Below are 22,693 nucleotides of genomic sequence, written 5' to 3' on the forward strand. Positions count from 1 at the left end.
TTTCACAACTTTTAAAAGAACAATTAAAATTGTGGGAGGGGGGAAGAGGGCTCTAAAAATGAAATTTTGCAGATATGCAATATATGCAGATATTGAATTTGAGGCAGTAGCTCTAATAGAACAATTGAGTTGAAATGGGATTACCTGGGTTTGTAACTTAGCTAGCACACTTCAGCGCCATCAATTCTAAATTTCATAATTGCTTGCATTGGACTTGAAATGTGTGTGATGGTAGATTGCTACAAGCACATACTTATCATCTGCACTGACATGTACGAGGCAAAATATCGACCATAAAACTTTTTAATCATTGATTTTCACTATTATTTATCCTTATCTATCCTAAAACTCTTTTGCCCCTCGACATAAAAAGTTATTATGTATCTACGTACATTACAAATACTGTGACTTATCAAATATTTATTTTTCATATCCTTTTTCTCCCTACAGACTATGCAGAAATAGTGTTCCTTTGTATCTTCATAATGGAAATGGTCATAAAGTTATATGGCCTGGGGCCTGGGGTCTACTTCCAATCAGCTTTCAACAAATTTGACTGCATTGTAAGTATTCCAACGCACCCAATGTATTCTAAAACTCTTGTTCAAAAACGCAGTAAACAGCCGCAAAGAAACAACAATGTAGCAGTTTTTAAATGGGTAAAGGAACAACAACTGGGCGCAGTATAGGCCCTGGACGTATTCACTAAGCTCTGTGTTATAAAATACAGAAATGTGAAGAGTTTTTACATCGTTGTAAACAAAATCTGCTGCGGTTTTGTTGCATCATAACAGAACAAGGCTCAATCCATACTTTGCAAGTCCTTGCAGTGCCATATGCTCAAATTTGCAATTTTTATGTTTTAACTGGGAAAGATCTATGTACCGTGTGTGTATGCTAATCATGTGAAGGAATATGGGACCACCACAACTACAACAAAATCCCTGAAAATTGATTGATAATATCCATTTGTAATATATTCAATACGTTTGTGCAATCAGGGCATGTAACCAATCAATCATTTCAGTTTTTTATATTTATTTAAGTTAAGAAATGAGTAAAATTAATATTTGCCCATATAATTCAGTATTTTTATTTTCAATTTATCAGATTTATTCTGATATACTTAATTCAGTTTAAAAGCTTAGTTTTCTATGTGTATAGTGGTAGATAATTTTATTTATAAATGTGCACGAAGATATTTAAATTATGTATCTTAAGGGAACAAAGCAAGCCATTACCAAATGGAATCAATTTATGTATGACTATTGTTTTGTCATTACCAAAATGTATCCATGTTTTGTATCACATTTTTGTTCTTTGTAAACTTTGTCCGAACCTTTACTTTACATGTAGGCGAAACAAATATATTCATGTTAAACGTACATTGGACAAATAAATACATTGAATTGAATTAAATTAATTATTATTAGGCAAAATTAGGATGAATAGTCAGTATTGAATTATAACCAAGTGATAAATATTATACCACCACAAACAGCAACTATTAAACCTGTTTTTAACAGAGAAACAATATATTCATTTTCCATTGTGGAACAGGTTATATGCGCGAGCATGTTCGAGGTAATCTGGACTAAATATAAAGAAGAGTCATTTGGCCTTAGTGTACTTCGAGCTCTTAGACTCCTTAGGATATTCAAAGTAACAAGGTAAGTCATGTGATGTCTTGTCCAGCCAATCAGATCTCTTTTATCAATTGTCCAGTTTGAACTTTGACCTGCTGCATTTATTGGATAGTCAGACGTTTCACCATTTCTTCCTACTATCAAACTATTTCTCTCTAAGTTGATTTCCGGGAGAAAAAGTTTAGTTATTACTGTACCATTCACCCTCCAATCAGTCTGATTAATTTAGACAATTTATCTAAGTATTGGATTGTTTCTTTACTTGTCAATTATCTTTCCACAAATGGGACATAGTTGTTGAGAACAGGAACCAACATACTATAATTTATTGGTAATTTTTTGACAATTGCAAAGTGATTTCTGCCTTTAAAATCCATGTTTTATAAACATTCCAAAAAGTATGCAGGGAGATGATGTTTTCATTTTTTTAAATTTATGAAATGGTTTCCTATGGATGTTTTATTTCATGTTCTAATTTGTGTCACTCATTAAACTATTCATTGATATTTTGATAATTGTTCATGTTTTTTCCTTTCTCTGTTTGATTTCATTGATTCTTGATGTAAATGTTTGCTTTTATCGATTGAGTGAGTAATTGAAAACATGGACAACATCATATATTGGCATTATTTTGAATCTTCCTTTCGATTGTAAACAAGTTAACTTAAAAACTACAGTACCAGTACCGGTAGTTTATCTCTGTAATGGGTTAAGTGTGCATTGTGCCCTGTGTTCGGTCATACGCAGACTAAGAATACAGTTGTTTCGCCTATCACATCCCCATCATTGCAAATTCTTGATTTCCTATCCCATTCTGTTGTCTTCACCCCATAAGTGTGATTATCACAAACACCTATATTCATGTTTTCAAGTAGGGTAACATTACACATTGTCACAATCGATTCAATGTAGCAGTCCTATGTAGTATTCATCAAATATTGATGATGGCTTGCTCGCATATTGCAATGTTCATGCTCTCAGGAAAAATCTCTCCTGATGTGAGCAACCCTACCTTCAAGATGAGTAATTAGCAATATTCATCCATGTGTATAGTATGCACATACTCCACTTCCGGATGACTCATGCTACTATCTCTATGGTCACACCTTTATATTGTCATCATCCTTCAAAAAATGCTTCAATTCTTAATCCCCTTTTGAGGTTAATTTATACCACTCATATCATTATATCAACTTGATTCTATCTGCATGGTATGAATACAAAGCTTGAGATTAGTAGGGGTACGGTTGGCAAGTAGCAATGGAGTTGAACAATGTTTCAATACTTAACCCTTTTGATGTTAATTTATACTACTCAAATCATGATATTAACTTGATTCTTTCTTCATTACACGAATACAAAGCTTGAGATAAGTGGGGGTATGACTGGCATCCGTCTGTCTCAAGATTTAATGAAGTCTGTGCTTATAAATAAAGTCAGTGTTTGTGGTGTACCTGCATCTCCTGCTGTGGGGATGGAGTGAACAGAATATTAATGCTATCATTAAAATACTGAACTCAAATAATAGCCAACGGGTTGATATTTTTTAACAGAGCAGACTAGAAAACAAGGAAATGAATCCCAAAGTTTGATATGATGAAATGTTTGTAAAAATATAAACAATGAAAAATGGCACCCTAATGAAAATCTTGTCTAACAAAAAAATATTTTGTAAGACATATTGGTAGATTTGGTGACATCATAAGTCTTAATAGACACACCCTTCTCAATTCTTGCTGTTCGAAATCTAAAGCTTTTTATCCTGGATATGAACAAGATTTCCTGATATTTATTGACTTTATCGCATTGCTCACAAAAGCTGGATATTTCCTGTATACAGCCGAAGGAGAATGAGAGAATTAAGGGATATATGCATCCTATGATTCATGATCTTATATATTGTGCCCTTTGAAGCAAACTTTCCTCCTTTTTTTTTGGTGTTTATTGTTGGTTGAATTGTTGGATCAAAGTGGATGATATTCATGTTTATATTGAGTTTCTTCATGCTGTGGTTGTTCCTTGGTTGGTAATATATTGGCGGATACTTCCAATCTAAATAATCTGATTAATTTCAAGGAAGAATGGATATTGGGTGTAAAGCTGGAGTGAAGAAAGGGGCTCGGTAGAGGGTGTCACTGTCACCCATTGATACGGAGTGCTCCCTAACTTGATTTAGGAAAGGTGCTCTCTCTTAGCCAGACATTTTAGGGAGACGTGTAATCCTCGCCCTGCTCTCTTTTTCTCTCATGGAAGTTTCTTTCCGTAACCATCTCTCTATCTATCTTTCTTTCTCAATTTCTCTCCTTTTATATTTCTTCCTGTTTTTGCCTTTCTCTTTCCCTGTCTCATATCGTCGCTGTTTTCACGAAGTGACGGTAGTGAAAAAAAATTGCATTCACTTTGCGTTACGATTTTCCTCACTACCGTCACTTCGTGAAAACAAGGACGATATGCATGTCTACTTTGCACTCCTACTTTCTGTCACTTTTCTATTCTTCTTCCTTTTTTTCTTTCTCTTCCCTGTTCTCTCTCTCTGTCTCCTTTTGTATCTCATGTACTGTTAGTTCTTCTTTGTTTCTCTACTTTTTTACCTTTAATTGAATGTCTGTTAATCTCCACCTCCTCACATTGTTCCAGCAATAATTTACAATGCAATTTTGATACAAATTGCTTTGCAATATCAAGGATAAATTAATAATTCTTTAAGACAAACCAATTTCTTGTGAAATAGGAATTGATCAACTTTTCCCAGAAACCAGTTTTCATGTGATTAATAGACAGAAGCTTTATTCTGCACGTTAATATATCTGTAATGAAATATTGAGACCGTAATCTACCCAATGCACCTTGAATTTGTAGTTTTATTACACCATAAAACAATTTTTGATTAATGAATATGTAGGTTGAAGGATTGGGGTACAATTGGTGGATTATAGAAGACAATAGTTGGATGTCACAAAGTATGGATTAGTTTTATATAGTCCCAGACTGTTACTCAAGACTAGAATTCAGAGTGTTGAATAAGAACACCCTCTTCTCGATGTAGTCCCGGACTGTTGCTCAAGACTAGAGTTCAGAGCGTTGAATAAGAACACCCTCTTCTCGATGTAGTCCCCTCTACTTGCTGTAGTCCCAGACTGTTGCTCAAGACTAGAGCTCAGAGCGTTGAATAAGAACACCCTTTTCTCCTCTTCATGGATTTGTTTGATGTAGTCCCAGACTGTTGCTCAAGACTAGAGTTCAGAGCGTTGAATAAGAACACCCTCTTCTCCTCTCCATCAATGTTTGATGAGATATGCCTGGCCGAACATTTCCGCTTGTTTTCTCCTCTTCTCCTCTCCTTCTCTCTCTTCCCATGCAAAATGGATGAACGGTTCATCAAAGATGCCTGCAAAGAGGACCATGGGATTGTACGCTACACCGAGCACTGCTCTCCCTAATTCATTATGATAATGGTGGAATCCACCACGGGGCTATACACTTACACTCGGCACGGCTGTCCGATCAAGCTTTGTTTCTGGAAATTATCAAATTCCGCTCCTCTCTGATTCTCCATGGGAGGAAATGAAGCCCACATCAGAGGTGTCTAAGTTTGTATTAAAACATCAAGGAGCTACGAGGCTAACCCATTGATTCCTGAATTACCTCACCCCCAAAGGCTAAACATAGGATCCGCCCAGTTCCAGTAAGCAGAGGGTTAACTCCCTGAGCCTACAATGCTTCAGCATTAGATGTTTAAAGGATATATTCAGGCTTAAAGCTAATCTTGAGCTCTGGTATGGGCATCGTATGTCAAGAGAACACGGCTAAAATTCATTCTGGGTTGTTTATCCTGCAGTAGATTGATTGTTTGAACCAGTAAAATAAAAACAAGCTTGTACAAATTTGCTGGAAATCATCTTCAATAAAAATCACTACTCACATTTGCACATAAGTGACCAGTGTTAAGTCCATGGTGTCAGGTCTGCTTACCTTGATTTCCTCAGCTTTCTATTTTCATTACTCATTCCCTATACGTTTCCTACCAAATCGTTTGGCACATGTCATTTATTTATGATCTTGAACATTCAGTGTAAGTTTTGTTGGATTCTGTGAGAATTTATATTCTATCATTACCAGAACTAAAGCTTATCTTTAATGCTATTAACACTTACTGATAGATTAATATGTTACTTTACCCTGGTGATAATCCCATTTTCATAATGTTTTGACAAGTTAATGAAGCTCTCTGTTAACAATAAACCACCCCAAAATTTAGATCACTGTTACCTGGAAACTCCTATCCCAGATTGTTTACAAGAGGAGTGAGAATAATCTAATGTCTTTAATATGCGGAATTACTTGAATATATCATCATTTTGCCAATTTGTATGTTGTCCATGTTTTCAATCTACCTTTTCTCCATATATTTTGCGATGTATATTACATGCTGTCTTTACCACACTATTGTTTGTTTGTTGTCTATGAAAGATGTGTATTTTCCAAACATTGTTTATTCAGGAGGTATAGCGTTCGATGATACATCTGCATTTCCCTCACTGGAAAATCTTCAAAAAACAAATTACGAAATGGACTAAAGTGCAATTTATTTCAATAATCGTTATAGAGAAAGAAATTGCATTTTTCTTTTTACTTGTGAGTGCTTTCCATAACAGGTTAAATGACTGCTAATTTTATTGTGTTATTGACTTGTTTCCTCTATGATATATATATATTTCCATCTCCCCCTCTTTTATACAGCTTTTGTATTCATCATTGTACTGAACCACCTGTTGTCAGTATTTGTATTGAATTATTTATGTTTGTGCTTTCAAATTGCCCTACTTCTATTTATGATAGATAGATCGGGTCCAATGGGTTTACTGCATATTAATATCTGTTTTTTTCTGCAGGTATGAAATTTGACACCTTTTGCGTGAGTGGTTTATAATACAGCTACACGTATACCACTTGTCAAGGTTTGTGTGGGTGTGTGTGGGCGTGGGTGTGTGTGTCTTATACCTTTTATGAGTGATGAGGACTATTATACTTATCAGGATTGAGTGTGTATGCGTGTGCAGCCGTTAAGTTTTCATATCGGGTTACACATTATTTTATGTGTAATCAGAATTTGAGTGGAGTAAAGTCATGGTCATGGCTGTATATGCATATTTTGTATGATATGGTAATAACTGTAGTCCTTGTGAATAGATAGGGTGTAAGGGCTTTCATGTTTCAGTACTTCAGTGGTAAAAGCATGGGATCTTATTGCCCAAGATACCAGCAACTCAGCAAGGACAGATAATCACAATATTTGTAGGAGTAGATCAAAAAGTGCAACTCAAGGTTAAGAAGAGGCCGCCACCCTTGCATTGTTTAAAATCATCCCTGAATTTTCATTTGATTCAATTATACTATCGCTGTTTCTTTTTATGACTATTTCCAATAATGCAATTTGGACAAGAGATAATTTCAATAATTATTGGATATTAAAGTCTTGATATATACATGTATATTCAATTTGTTGTCTGAATCATGATATAATCCAATTTTCACATATTTCTGTTGATGCTCGAAAAAATAGGATCAAAATAGCATGTGCAGATAAACTGTACACTGGCCTTTGTAAATTTACTCTTAGCTTTAAACAAATTTTAAAATAATATTATCGGCTGTCTTGTATAATTCTCAGTCTTTTTAAAGGGAAATAACAAGAGATAATTTCAATAATTATTGGATATTAAAGTCTTGATATATACATGTATATTCAATTTGTTGTCTGAATCATGATATAATCCAATTTTCACATATTTCTGTTGATGCTCGAAAAAATAGGATCAAAATAGCATGTGCAGATAAACTGTACACTGGCCTTTGTAAATTTACTCTTAGCTTTAAACAAATTTTAAAATAATATTATCAGCTGTCTTGTATAATTCTCAGTCTTTTTAAAGGGAAATCTGATTCCAGACCAAAAGTTAAAATTTGCAGTGAGATTTCTCTCCTAGCTGTGAAATGAAATGATATTTAGCATCCTTGATCTTCCTAATATAGATAAAGCATTATTATAATGTTCAGCTGTTAATTGCAATGCTGGAGTCGTATCCTATCTTAATTAATCTCTAGTATTATACCAAAAAATATAAACCTTTCTGTGTTTTTAATGAAGGACAACTGTACTATTGGACTGATATGGACTCTAATTGACACCTTGAGTTTTGATGAGGAATACCCATGTATATAATTATAACACTCTATAGGCATTGGAAAGCTTAATGCCCCAGTATTTGTCTAATCTATGTGTATGTGTAAGTGGGTATTATCATGTTCTTTTTTCCAGGACGCAAACGTTTATCATACCAGAAACGTGAATGTACTAGCTAGGATAGATCACTTTTACAATTATCTGTATGGTTATCTCAGCGTGTGAGCAATATGTATAAATTGACTGATTGTTTTCCCCTATGAACAGAGTATAAGTATAATCACTGTTGGTTTGTTTGTGTGAACATGATATTGGTTGGTAAGCCTATGAACAGAGTGTGAGTATAAACGTTGTTGGTATCTTTGTGTGTACATGATATTGGTTGGTAAGCCTATGAGTATAATAGTTGTTGGTTTTTCTGTGTGAACATGATTTTGGTTGGTAAGCCTATGTGTATAATCGTTGTTGGTTTTTCTGTGTGAACATGATATTGGTTGGTAAGCCTATGTGTATAATCGTTGTTGGTTTTTCTGTGTGAACATGATATTGGTTTGTGTGAACATGACATTGGTTGGTAATCTATCAGACGGTAGACAAGACGACCTTGTAATGCACTGTGTATGTGATGCGTTCACCAGAACTCTTCCCCTCGTTTTAATTACTCCTGCAGCTAGTGCCTGTCACTCCCTTTACATACACAAACACAGGGTAGCATGGGACCTATTATAATGCATTATGACGACTATTGCTAATGTGATTAACAGCAGCAGACAGGGCCTAGTCTCCACTTCCAAACTCTTTGTTCATAATCCTCATAATTTGTGCCTAATTAATGAGCATATATGATGTACTATAATCATGATTATTCCTACTGTAGTGGAGGGGGAGGGGGGGGGGGGGGGGGGGGGGTAGAGGGGGTTACATAGCCCTTAAAATGCAGCAGTTTTAAAAATTAATAGAGAATGTATGTACAGGTGTACAAATATTTTAGATTACCAAGTAAGCTTTTTTTGCGCAGACTTCACAGTTCACTAGCTAAATTGTTTTTCGTTTGTTGAATATGCAATTTACATGATTGGAGAGTTTCAATCAATATTAATTATTAGCTGAAAGAAGATGTGCCTTTTTGTCTCATGTTTCCTATATGTGTTTGGTACAGGTAGATAGAATTATAATCAAACTAGGCTTTATCATTACTGTACTTTCATTTCCCAAAGAAAATTAAAAATTACTGAAATCTAAATTACCTTTTTAGTAATTGCATTTCTTTTAGATATATTGATTATCTAAAAGTTATTTCATCTTGCATTTCAATTAATTTTGTTATAAATAACAAAATCAGGTCTGTGATGTGGAGACTAGGCAGCATATAGAAGCAGTGAGATGTGCCTTGAGATGCTGTAGAGCGGTCCCACTTGCTTCATGCTTTCCTCATCAACCAAAACATCTGCAATTTACCTTCGCTTTCCTAATTCAATTAACTTGTGCAAATCAAGAAATTGTTGTGCAATAACCTTCTTCAGGAATTCCACTATCTTCGCAGCAGGATCCGGCAGGATGAGATGAAACACTGGCATGTCTGCATATTATTTGTGTCAAGTCTTCCTGATCATATTCCGTTTTGTTATCGCTTCATACAGAATCAAGAAAATGCATATAATCTTCTACTTGTATGCTCACTAACACAATAATGGAGTTATTTGTGATTCTTTTCATTATCATTTTATGCATCGTCAACATAAAGATTTATGACATTGTTTAAGTGTTTGTATGCTTTAATAACCCTGCTTTAATAATCCTGAACAGTGTATCTATATACTCCCAACTCAAATCTATTCCCAACTCCTAAGTCAAATCTATTCCCAACTCCTAAGTCAAATCTATTCCCAATATGTATAAGTCTTGATAAAGAGCCTTGGAAATAGTGCAAACGGAGAAATGGTTTTCTCAGCAGATTTGTGCATAGTTTGATTTTAAAAAGCTGTTTATCAAGATTTTACCTGCATGAGAATGTATTTTTCAGAATGAGGGAAGAGGGATGCCGATGGATAGTGATTATAAATGGTGCTATCAGATGGTTGTATGAGACGCGTTCCAAGGACAATTGCTCCACGGAAAATTCCTGCTAATTCCCCCAAAACCCTGGTGCCCAACACTATACCTCACCCCATCCCTATAACCCTAAACCTCAATTACCACCCAAATGCAACCCTAACTCGGAGCAATTGCAACCACAGCAAATGGCAAATCACCTATAGGATGACTGCAATAAAAGAGACCCATTTCAAATTGCTATGTGAATCTTTAAAAGAAAACAAGTTTTTATTTTTAATGATAAACCTGGTCTTCAGGGTTTTTAAAATGTTTACATTTTCACTTATTACCGGTAGTTAGTTTTCTTTCATTTAGCATGGAACAACCCCTAACTGCCATTGTAGCAACCTAGTACATCCCAAACAATTGTATTTGTTATTAATCTTTATTGACCCTGTTTGCTCCCTCCCCCTAATTCCTAATGACTGTGTTTTATTAGAAAGTATATTTGTTATTGCCTGTAATCCCGTTCTAGACTCCTGAGTCTTGATAATGAATCATCAAACATTTTTTGGTCTAATGGACTAATGCCAGGTGTGCTGTACCTTGCAATGGAAATATGAATGAAATTTTGATGAGATGATATGAAAATTACTTTAAAACATCCTCTTACTTTTTCCAATAAGGACAGGAGTGTTCTTTTGTGTACTTAAAAAGAGTGTTTGATGATAAGAAAAAACATACCGACCTGGATATTTTAAAGAATATTCTGTTTCTCTAAAAGAGTAAATCAATTTCAAATCGTAATTTAATTTCACAAAAATGTCCTGACTCCTAAAGCATTATTTATGAGTAATGAGTTTCCTTAACTCAAGACTCTCAAGGGGTTCATGCTCAAAGCTAAGAGTACTCAAGACTCAGGGGTTGGTAATTCCTTTGTTACACCTCGTTTGGTTCGCATCTTTTGTCCCTACAGGTACTGGACCAACTTGCGTTACCTGTTGATTTCCTTGGTGCATAGCATTCAGTCCATAGTCAGTCTGGTATTCTTGCTATTCCTCTTCCTTGTCATCTTTGCTTTACTTGGTATGGAGTTCTTCGGCGGAGAGTAAGTATAGCCCCCCGGTCCCCTAACCCCCCCCCCTCCTCCTGCTCCCGTCACTCTTCCTACCATGATTACATTCTCCTGGATTGAGTACCAGTCTTCAATGTTTATGCATGTCTTGTGTGCTCATACTTGTTCATGTATGTGACTATCTTCCTCTGCTGATGATGGGTGTACGATCAACAAGGGGGTTGCGGATGCATGCCTACTCTCTCTGTAAGTGGTTTTGAGCTGCGTGTCATTGGAGGATGTGTGCCTGTAGAGGGAGCCCTGTTGGTATCCATCTCATGGTGATGTATAGGAAACGATCCGCTATAAAATGCTAATGAGTGTTCTCTCCTCTTCTCTACTGAATACAGGGTGTTATAGTGGTGATTGTGAGCTGCCTGCATGATGTCTAGTCTCTTCATCTTTCATGATCCACTGGTGATACCAATGATGCATGAGCCCTCGATCACCCTATCCTCCCGTTCAAAAGGGGGTTATTCCGTATCATGCACATCACCACTCTCGCTTATCATTGACTCATTCTCTTTATTTGATGTTCTTATCTCTCTCTCCCTCTTTTAGTCCTACAGTCGAGTTGAGTCAAGGCAGGGGAGGTTTTTGTATGATTCATTTGAGGGAATACATCTTTATGATTGGATGATATTACATTGCACCAGCACTAATTTGAATGTATTTTTTTTTCTTTTTTCTTTTTCTCTCCTCTATCTCTATTACATGTTTACTCTCTCTATTACATGTTTACTCTCTCTATTACATGTTTACTATCTCTATTACATGTTTACTATCTCTATTACATGTTTACTATCTCCTGCCCTTCTGTGTTCCTATCCTATTTCATGTTGTCATGCCACCTGTTGCATGTACGATGCTACCCTTTTGCATTCCTTCTCATCTTTACCTGCTCATCCTCAACTTTTCTTTTCACTACATACTCTTTCTCCTGATTTTCCTGCGTGTTCTGATTTTCCTGCATGTTCTATTTTCCTTTTTCTTCATCCTTCTCATCAAATCATTTATGTGTCTCCTCTTGCATGTATCCTTCACCCTTCCCCCATGTTCCTTTTCCAATCACCTTTCGCTCCTACCATCTCCATCCTTTTCTCTTGACTCATTTCTACCCCTCCTGCACTTGTTTGTACCCATCCCTCACCTATCATTCTATTCCTATCATATTATCTCCTCTACTTCCTCCACCTTCTTCATACCCCTTGACACCCCTTCTCACCATCTTACCATCTGCTCAATCTTCTGTTATCCCTCTTCTCTCCTTCTTCTCTATCTTTCCTCTATCTGTCTCTCCTTAATCTTCTTTTTCTCTAATTCATATACCCTCTTCATTCTGTCATGCTTTCTTTTTATTATCTATTTATTCACCTTCTTCTTTCTTTCCTTCTTTAACCTTTCTCTCTCTCTCTCTCTCTCTCTCTCTCTCTCTCTCTCTCTCTATCCTCCTCCTCCTCCTCCTCATCCTCCTCCTTCTCCTCCTTCTCCTCCTCCTCCTCCTCCTGCATGTGTATGTTTTTCCGTTCCCTACCTCAGATACTGGTCCTCCTTGCGGAACCTAGTGATATCCCTGTTAAGTAGTATGCGTTCCATTGTTAGTCTCCTCTTCCTCCTCTTTCTCTTCATCCTCATCTTCGCCCTCCTAGGGATGCAGCTATTCGGTGGAAGGTAATTTCAAGACAGTCCGATCCATTTGGTAGTTTGTTTCAGTGTGAAAAGCATTTTTTTTGTAAAGACATTGTTTTGAGTGAGTTCCTATTCGTTTAGACCAAACATTATTTGTTATACCCCCATTGTGATTGGCATATTTATCCATATATATGTGGAACATTTACCCGCAAAAAACCCTTCCTGGTTACCAAAGGTATAACACCCCCAATCATCCTGGATGACCCTTCCCCCTTGGTTTTATATAACATCACAAAATCCCACATGGTGTACAGTTTGGCATATACTAACCCACAGCTGAGGTGCGCACTGCCCCACTCATATAGTTTTACGTATAGTTGCTTACCTTAGAACTTCATTTAAATGCATCAAAGAACGATTACAGTTGTCCGATTACAGTATAACCATAATTGTGTTTATATTGTCCTAGTAGACCTTATTAGCACCCATGTACATATAAACTTGTGATATACTATGCATTTGTAATGTAGCTGTTACCTATATAGACCCTGTGAAATATTAAGCCTTTGTATTTGTGTCTTAAACGTGCCTCAATAAAGGACAGATATATTCTACATAATCCTATTGGTTTAAGCTTGCTATATACATGCATATATCCAAAATATTAATTGTAAAATGTCCATAAAGTTTTTACCTACGTGTACATTACATGTCCTAGATGTATGTTATACTGTTATTTAATATTATATCCTTTATGGTTAGATGCAAATATTATTTTAATATGGTCAAGCAAAAGACCAAAGTGGTTTTCAATTTCACAAATTATGTAGGTACATTAAACAACTCCCTAAGGAATTAGAAGTTATATGTAATTGAAACATGTTAGTTGTAGACATAGTATATTGGTGAATATGTTATAACTCGTAGATTGTGATCCTCGTCCCTCCCTAACTGTCTACATCTTAACTTTGCACCCCTTGTTATCAAACCTAATACCAGCACCCACATAAGACAACCACCTGCAGCTGCTATTTTAATGCTCCTGTGTATCCTTCTGTCCTCTCTCAGTTATATAAGGATTCATAAGGCCTCTCTTCATCAGCTCAAATTTGCTGAATAATCCGCTATTTTCAGACTCTGGATATTATCCCAATGCTCAAAATTGCGTCTCACCAGACCGATAAGCTCATCACAAACTAGCTCAGACAGGCACAAATTAGCTCGCAAATATTTCCAAAATAGCTGGATATTTTGGAAACAAGACCAATATTTCTTGGGATATTTTCTTGACCAATATCCCGCTAATTGCAACTGCGACTGATGAAGGCGCAAATTAACTGGCTAATTTGCAAGCGGGATAGTTAAAATAGTGGGTTATTTGGCAAACTCAAGCCGATGAGGACAGGCCTATGGTGTAAAGAAATGCCATAGTATATGAGGAGTCAAGTTCTTACAACGAACAAACTTGTTACTGGTGGAAAACTGGAAATGTGTAATCAAGCTTTTAGGGTTAATATTTTTTGGGGAGGGGGGGGGGGGGGGGGAGAAAAATATACATACCTTTACCATGACATACTGATGTGGTTTAGAATTGAGGAATAGACACTTTTCAGTGCTGGTGATGGTCTGCAAATAACATTAATCCCATGCCAATCAAAACCAAACTTGTTTCAAATGCATTATTTGAGCATACATGTATATCAAGTTTTTAACATGCCAAGTAATATTAATATTGTATTGGCACTTATAATCTAGAGTAGATGTTAACCTTGCAAGCACATTTTTAGTATACAGCATATATTACTTCCCATTATTGTGTGTGTGTGTGAATAGGATCCAATGGCTTAAACACTAGATCAGCTCAAACATTTACAAAGAAAATTAGGACTAGAAAGAGGGAAGAATACTATCCTAAAGAAGAAATAGTCTGCAAACTTATGTCTTGAATCTATGCACATGTATGTGATCTATATCTATTTGTATGACTCTGTTGTCACTGTTTGTCTGCACAAGTATTGCTTCAATTGCTGTTGCATGATTTTAGAGTCTGCTCCATGTAACCTACTGTGTACTATATCTACTTACAACTCTGCTGCCTTGTTATATCATCACCATGCACCCTTCCTCTATTTCAAATGTGTGAATTTACTAACACCATATCTCTACCAATTCATTGCGCCTATAAGAATGTAATAATGGCCTGTAGTGGTCAATAGAGGGCACCTCACTCGGGCAGTATCTGACAATTTATGATACTCAGACAATACTTGATGCACTCCCATATAGCTCCTCTGCCAAATTTTAATTTGACTCTAATCCCTCTTTTCAAATATTTCATTTCATGAATATGGGAAGGCTTACATGTCTAAATGCTCACAGTTTATATATACTCAGTGGGATTCCAAAAATATAAATTGGCCTTGAAATCAGGTTGTTTTATTGCCCAAGTGAAGAGCCTTCTTTTGGTATCAAATATTCTGTTCGGAGTCAGAAGGGGGTTTAATAACTCTGATAAAGCTCACTGTGTATAAGAGTTAACACCCTTCTGGCTCCAAACAGACAAAATGGTAATTCCCAATCCTCCAAGTGAGCGTAGACAAATGTAGGGCATGCAAAACCATGATGGCTTTCTAACAAATGACAACATCTTGCCAATTAACAAATATCTTTGACCTATCAGGGATCTTGTTAGTCAGGGCAGGCAAGCACTGGAGCTTAATTTAAACTCGGATGCATGCTTGCCCTGCTTAGATAAATCCATGATACTCAGATGGCAAAGGTCAGATGTTTTCCTTTGTTGAAAAATATCTTGTTTTACATGCCACAAAGCTCCCCAAAAGCTGAATAAAGCTGATATATATATATATATGTCTGTCAGCATTCATACAATTCCTTCATGGCCTGTGTGGATCTGTCACAGTTATCCTTATTAACAAAAATGGCCATCATGTATTTAAAGGTTCTAAAAATGTTTTAATGTGATGGTAAAATTTCATTGAACACATACAAAATATGTGAATGGATGTCTTGATTTCAGAAATAAACAAGATTTGCTACCATACATTCTGGAATAAAACAAATTTGCTACCATATGTTCTGAAATAAACAAGATTTGCTATCGTACATTTCGAAATGAACAAGATTTGCTATCCTACATTTTGAAATAAACAAGATTTGCTATCATACATTCTGTAAAATCTGCCTTCATTATATGAACGATATATCTAAATAACAAATGGGCTTTGCCAGATCAAAATTGGTTTATATCTTTTTTTTCTTTGTAGGCCCCAGAATTCTTCTAGAACATGAACTGTTCCAAATCTATGCAGGCTAGGAGGCCCTTTATAATGCATATGTGTACAATATATATAGATATATACATGCACTTTTATTTAACTTGTTTTAGTTATTGTATACATGTGTATATACATATATATGAGAAATGAATTTGCAATGACAAAGTTGCCATTGAATTTGGGACTTACAAATTAAATTTTAACTGTCATATAGAACTTCATTGTTGTCCTCTGAGGAGTACTAATCCTAACGCTTGTTTTCAATAATGAGATCGCTTTTGCTCAAGCAAGGTACCCCCCCCCCCCCCACCCAACAATCAACAAACAAATAAATAGTTGCAAAAAATTGCAAAATGTAATATGATCACATTTGGTTTATGGGAACTGACAAAAATGTATTTTCACCTGGTTTGTGCTGATTCAATTAAATGTTGATCACCAAAATCGTCTTGTTTTCCTCATCTCATTTTCGTACAAAAAATAATTCTTGGATCAGATGTTGGTAGTGTTGTAATTTAGTTTGTACATGTAATTTAGTCTTTATTACACATTACATGTATATCACTGATTATACTACGTTTACAATGTATAAGCATAAAGATGCTATTGACATCTCAATGTTTCTAGGTTTATGGTTAGAATAGGATAGGGGTGAACAATCTCCAAATGGTGTTATGTCCGTAAAATAGAATACCTGAACATTCTTCTCAAAAGGTTAAACTAGATGTCACATGGATAAAGTTTCTGAAAAACAAAACTATTTCCTATATGCCAAAGGTGACAACAAAGGGCTGGTATGATCAAATTTAATGCAGGTGACGTCCAAGCTGCAATAAACCATGAAGAAATTCACAGCACTGATATTAACAGTTGAGCTGACAGAAAAATTAACGCAAAGATTTCAAATCTTACTTGAAATAATGACAGGATGTTAAATAATATGTTGTCCAAATTTTTTACTATACAGTAAATTCTGACCTTTGGCATACATAAGTTATTTCCCCTCACTGAAATCAAACATGTATGAAAGGAAATATTGTTACTTGGTCATTCAAAAGGGAAAATAATATCAGTAGCTTTTCCCCTTTTGTCAGCTAATAATTATCATTCTCTTCACCAAAGAATAGACATTATAATATTAACATTATTATACTAGAAAAGTGGTAAAAAATTGATGTGATACATGAATCAAAAGATTGACTATAACCTTAAGATTTCTTAATTAAAGTGAACCAACTTCAGTGTATTTAAGCCTCCTGCCTTAAGCCTAGCTTTTGCAATCATAAAATGTACTTTAGCAAGCCGCGATCTGCATATCTTTTATTTTTAAATCTCAAAACCTGCAAATAGTGCAGTGCAATTATTTCATAGGAATCGCTTGTGAATGATATGTTGTGATCTTTTTTATTTGTCTGGAATCGTAGCTTCAATTATGACGCGACACAGGCAAAACCTTCCAGTAATTTTGACACCTTCTGGATAGCTCTCATAACAGTATTTCAGGTAAGCAGGAGAATTCGTTTTAATTGTTGTAATTTCTAACAAAATATGTTTTTTAAAGGCTTAGAAGAATTAGATGATGACACAGCAGGAGAATTCGTTTAAATTGAAATTTCAAACAAAATATGGTTTGAAGGCTTAGAAGAACTAGATGATGATTGACACAGTGGATTGGATTTCAAGCCTTCCTGTATGACCGATCGTTACTCAACTTGGCAACCACACATATAAAAGAACAAAATACTCTGCTCTTATTAAATCCCATCATTCTGACATTTCGTTTCATTTTGTATAGAGATCAGCTTGGGTATCTGAAGAAGAAAAACAACTAATCTTTATTCTGATTGCTTTTCCTGTTCTCTCTTTATCACCCACTCTCTCTTTTTCTCCCTTTCTCTCTCTCTCTCTCTCTCCTCCTCCCCTCTCTCTCTCTCTCTCTCTCTCTCTCTCTCTCACCGTTACTCTCTTGCTTTCTCTTCCCCCTCTTTCCTCTTTTTCTATCTCTCTTGCTCTCGCTCCCCTTCTCGCCCTTACTCTCCCCTCTTTCTTCTTCTCACCATCTCTGTGTGTATAGATCCTAACTGGGGAGGACTGGAACGTCGTGATGTATCAGGGCATCAAGTCCCAAGGCGGGGTACCAAACGGAATGTGGGCGAGTATCTACTTCGTCATTCTGGTGCTATTTGGCAACTGTATCCTTTTCATCGCGGTGATACCAAAATCATTCACAATTCAGCAAAATTAGTTATTATGTAAACCTTTTTTGTCTTTATTATTGCATGGAATCTGTTACTGCCGGAGCTGACTGATGCAGTGGTTTATTGACTTGACATCCACCTTAGAGGCAAATAGACCGGCTTGTCCTTAGGCAGTCATTTTATTGTAGTTGTTACTCTCTACCCAGGTGAAGTAAGTAACTCTTAAAAGGCAATGTATGGAATGCTAGAGCACCAGAACACCTCAATAGCAGCCATGGTAAAGATGGGCCAGAGAATCTACAAAATTATTCTGGACTAAATCAGAATCTGCAGTAAATCAGAATCTGCTACATGTAGCATCAATGTGATGTTACTTTCACCTTTAAAATACAACTGTAGCAGCAGCAGCATTTATTATTACGTGTAAGAACAAAAGTATTGGAGTGATCTGGAAATTCTTGTTTAAAACTTAGTACAATAAGTGTATCTCTCTCTCTCTCTAAGTGCCATATCGATTGACTTTGGCGATCATGCTGTTCCACAACCCTCGGCTCCTAGCCTTTTCTATTAGCACCACTCCCAGTTCTTTCATTCCTCTCTCGTCCAAAAATCTGCAGACTGTCTATCCAAAATATTTACTTTCCGCAAAAGTTTGACAAATGCTCATGTACTTGTAGTTCATGAGTTGATTTCCTTAGCGTGAGCCGACACCCTTCCCACAGACACACTGTTGAATGTCTTCCTTGCCATTGCCGTGGACAATCTGGCCAACGCCCAGGAGCTGACCAAGCTAGACCAGGAGGAAGATGAGGAGAACAGGCAGGCCGCTGCTAATGAGCTCCTGGAGCTTCAGGCCCAGCAGACACCTAACATGAGCAGGAGAGGATCTCCCAACCCGGATAACCCATCAATGTAAGTACCGGTGTTACACGCATATTGTTGAGAAGGTTTGAGGTTCAAACCCCTGCTGCACAGCACTAATGGGATATCTTTGTCTCAGATTCTAAACAAAATCCTGGATTTAGCTCATGTTGCGATCATAATTATAAACCTTAAGGTCAGTTAGGAATCCCATAACGTTTACAAGCTGATCGCCCATCTGATCTGATTATCAAGATATTTATGATTAGAATTCGAAATTTCAAAAAATGTTTTCACAACAGTTTTCATAACACTACAGTCTTTTGGGGAAAATGAGTATGGTAAAACTGGTCACTCAAAGATTTTCACTTTTTTGAGGCACTTCATGATAATTTTGAAGCTCAATCTTTTTAGGGCTTCAATATTGCACCATATCACAGACACTGATAACACGTAGGGCCATGCATCTCAGATTTGGCATTGTTTTAAACGATGCCTTTAACAATTGCCATTTTTTACCCAGGAGAAAAAATGGGGATGTGGTGAGATGCCAAAAGCAATTATGATTGAATTTACCACATGTCGTTGCTTTAATAATGTCGTAGGCATACCTCACAAGGTGTGGAGATGGTGCAAACATTGTACATGTATGCTGGAATGAATCTGATGAAGGGGTGATCAAGATCGAGCTTAGCTAACGTGCGTTTGTTTGATTAAAATCATGTTTAAAAAATTCAAGATTGTTATTTAAAAAAAAAATCATGATTATCAAGTCATTCAGGATAACTTTGATTCAATTTTACTTGTTTGTAGTCAAACTATCGATGTTTAGAAGTTTCATTTCAATTTTTTGTTATTTAGTGAGGATGGCACTAACATACAGCTGAATGACATGAAAGACCCACAGAGGATGAACGGAGATCACAACGGAGAGATGGTAGAGGAAGGTAGGTGCTATCAGTACAGAGTCTATTACAGAAGGGGCTGTGCACAACCCTCGGGTAATCATAACATGAACGGACGTGGCAGTGGTAACAAGGAGGAACTCAGGGCAAGAAAATTTATGACAATAATAATTATAATATTAATAATAATAATAACAATTACATTTATAGGGCACTTTATACAGGCGTTTCTAAGCGCACAGGTGGTACTGTCTAAATTAGTATAATTATTCAACATGTAAATAATCACCTTTCATTGGAGAATACAATCCTTTATAATCATTCCTCATTTTGTGGTGGGCTCAAATTTATATTCCAGTCTGTTATCAATTTCAACATTATTCTCATAGAACAATTTATTCAAAACAAGATGACAGAATAAATATTTGAGATGTATTTCAAATTTTGTACAAAACAGAATTTTCTAGATTCTATACCTGTAGAATGATATATTTTGTCAATGTTTCCAAAGAGAGTAATAGTCGGATACAAGCTTGTCCTTGAAGGGGTCGGGTCAAGAATCCACTCATAGTATTACTATGACCTCTTTCTCTCTCTCTCTCTTCTCTGTCTCTCTCTGTCTATCTCGCTCTCTCTCTCTCTCTCTCTCATTCGCTCGATCTCGATCTTTCTGTTTCACTCGATCTCTCTGTCTATCTCTCGCTCGATCTTTCTCTTTCTCTCGCTCTCTCTCAATCTCTCCCTTTCTATCCCTCTCTCTCTCTCTCTCTTTCTCTCTTTATCTCTCTCTTTCTCTCTCTTTCTCTCTCTCTCTATCTCTCTCTATCTCCCTCTCTCTCTATATATATCTCTATATCTCTCTCTCTTCCCCTCTCTCTCTCTTCCTCTCTCTCTCTATCTCTCTCTCTTTTAAATTAGTTATCTAATACATGGAATAAAGAAAGCTAGGCCTCTAATTTCCATATAGCATATCATGCACAGCCCTCATTAGGATGTAGAACAGCATGACTTTGAAGTGGAATCATGCATATAGTACCTTCATTTAGATAACCATGCAGGTGGCCTGGGGCTTCAAAACAATCACCAGCCTTCTACGTAGAGATCACATAACACTTTACATGTCTGGTGTGTATTGGCTGTATACTAACTCATAAAAGCTCTTGACTATCGCAGACAGTACTTCAAGACTACTTCCTCATTAATAATTTTTTGAAATCTAAGATGAGTTCCTGATATACAAAGGTCTGATATTTCTAAAAACTTTGAATTTACATGTAGCAAACACTTTCTGTCCCTGAATTTCATTATCATTTTCATTGGTCCTGTTGATACTATGCTCATGCACTCATTTGTTTTAGGTGAAGTAGAATTTCATTTGAACGTATAATTCTTTGGATGAAATGTTATTTGCACTGTTATACTAGAGAACTGTTCCCAATTTGACTGGTGTAAGAACATTGATGATTTAAAAAAACAAAACATTAAATGCCACATGTAGTAACAGGAATTTCTGATTTGTAAAGCATTGATATGCCTTTAAAAAACAAGTTGGATATGAAATAGGTGATAACATGTAATGGAATCTATGAGACATGTGTTGAACGAAAATGAGATCAGAACCAATGCGTTACCATGGTATTTTGATGCTGGTAGTGAGGGAAAGCATTGAATTGATCCGTAAATTCATGTATTCTTTTCTGCACTAAGACGTATCTTGCACTAGAACTATCCTGCTTCATTTACATGTAGACATTAGAGGGACATGCAGCAATTCTCGCTACCGCCTATAGCAATAAAACATTCCCAAAGTGCATTGCGCCTGTGATACCACAGCAAAATTGTCGACACACTAACTTCCGGTGAATCTAAAACATGTATTCTGCTATACTACGATAATTGTGCCAATAATTCATTATCTGCTCTTCTTAATCTTGCTTGATAGTTACAAATTTTTAAAAAATACATGAGCAGTTAGCAAACTACATTTTCTCATTCTGTGTGACCCGTTTTGCCCAGAATTACTTCATGTGACTACAAAATCCCGGCAAGTTCACTAGTAAAAATAGAGTGCCACTTACGTTGGCTTGTTTTTTCAGCTATATGCGGTAGAGAGAATTTCATTGTGTTTGGGTTTGAAATGCACCCTCTGAAATATTATGGTGTAAAGCCTCATTCTAACATGGTGAAGTGTGGGCTGGCAACCACTAATTTTAGATGTAAAAATCATGAAATGTCATGTGTCATCATAACATCTGTTTATAGCCAGAAGGGTGTTAACTCTATGTTGAAGTATATATGAGTTAATGACCTTCTGGCTCTGAAGAGACAATCATTCATTGTACCATGTGTATGTACTCTCTGTCCATGTTTATGTCACACTAAGGTAGCTTTGGTCGGTAATGGAGTGCAAGAGTGATGACAAAAAGGTTGCCAGGGGGGTGTTTCACAAGATCCTAAGTCTAACTTAACTCTAAATTGGACTTAAACATTATGGAGAGCCATTTGTAGCCTTAAAATGAAATATATTTAAAAGCAAAAATTCAAGTATTTTAGACTTTTCATAAATTCCACATCAAGAACATTCAATCTCCTTGATTATAGAAAATATGAATGATTTGAATCAACATTTAACGCTTTTAAAAATTATTTTTACAAAATATTTTCAAAGATGCTAACGGCTTCCCATAATTGTTAAGTCCAACTAAGGGATAAGTTCGACTTAGGATCTTTGTGAAACACCCCCTAGGTGTAAACATTCTTCTTGTCAAGTTTGTTGCTACCTCCTAGCCTTAACTTTTTTGCTATGTCATTCAATAACATCTG

General features: G+C 36.1%; 1 protein-coding gene across 20 annotated transcripts in view; it reads left to right on the top strand.

Annotated features, from left to right (window-relative positions):
- The window catches only part of LOC574743 (non L-type Cav channel), a 189,830-nt gene that overhangs the window by 68,090 nt on the left and 99,047 nt on the right, over positions 1-22,693 (top strand). For 16 of the 20 annotated variants that reach the window (XM_030997790.1, XM_030997791.1, XM_030997800.1 and 13 more), the window contains 8 exons: positions 451-563; positions 1,561-1,670; positions 10,841-10,972; positions 12,518-12,649; positions 17,331-17,409; positions 17,981-18,098; positions 18,827-19,016; positions 19,827-19,912. In XM_030997790.1, the coding sequence (XP_030853650.1) occupies positions 451-563; positions 1,561-1,670; positions 10,841-10,972; positions 12,518-12,649; positions 17,331-17,409; positions 17,981-18,098; positions 18,827-19,016; positions 19,827-19,912 (960 nt within the window). The remainder of the gene's footprint in view (positions 1-450; positions 564-1,560; positions 1,671-10,840; positions 10,973-12,517; positions 12,650-17,330; positions 17,410-17,980; positions 18,099-18,826; positions 19,017-19,826; positions 19,913-22,693) is intronic. The other 4 variants (XM_030997808.1, XM_030997797.1, XM_030997807.1 and 1 more) reach the window with 2 other exon arrangements.

Source organism: Strongylocentrotus purpuratus, unplaced genomic scaffold (genome assembly GCF_000002235.5).
Source record: "Strongylocentrotus purpuratus isolate Spur 01 unplaced genomic scaffold, Spur_5.0 spur5_scaffold_4, whole genome shotgun sequence".
Lineage (NCBI taxonomy): Eukaryota > Metazoa > Echinodermata > Echinoidea > Camarodonta > Strongylocentrotidae > Strongylocentrotus > Strongylocentrotus purpuratus.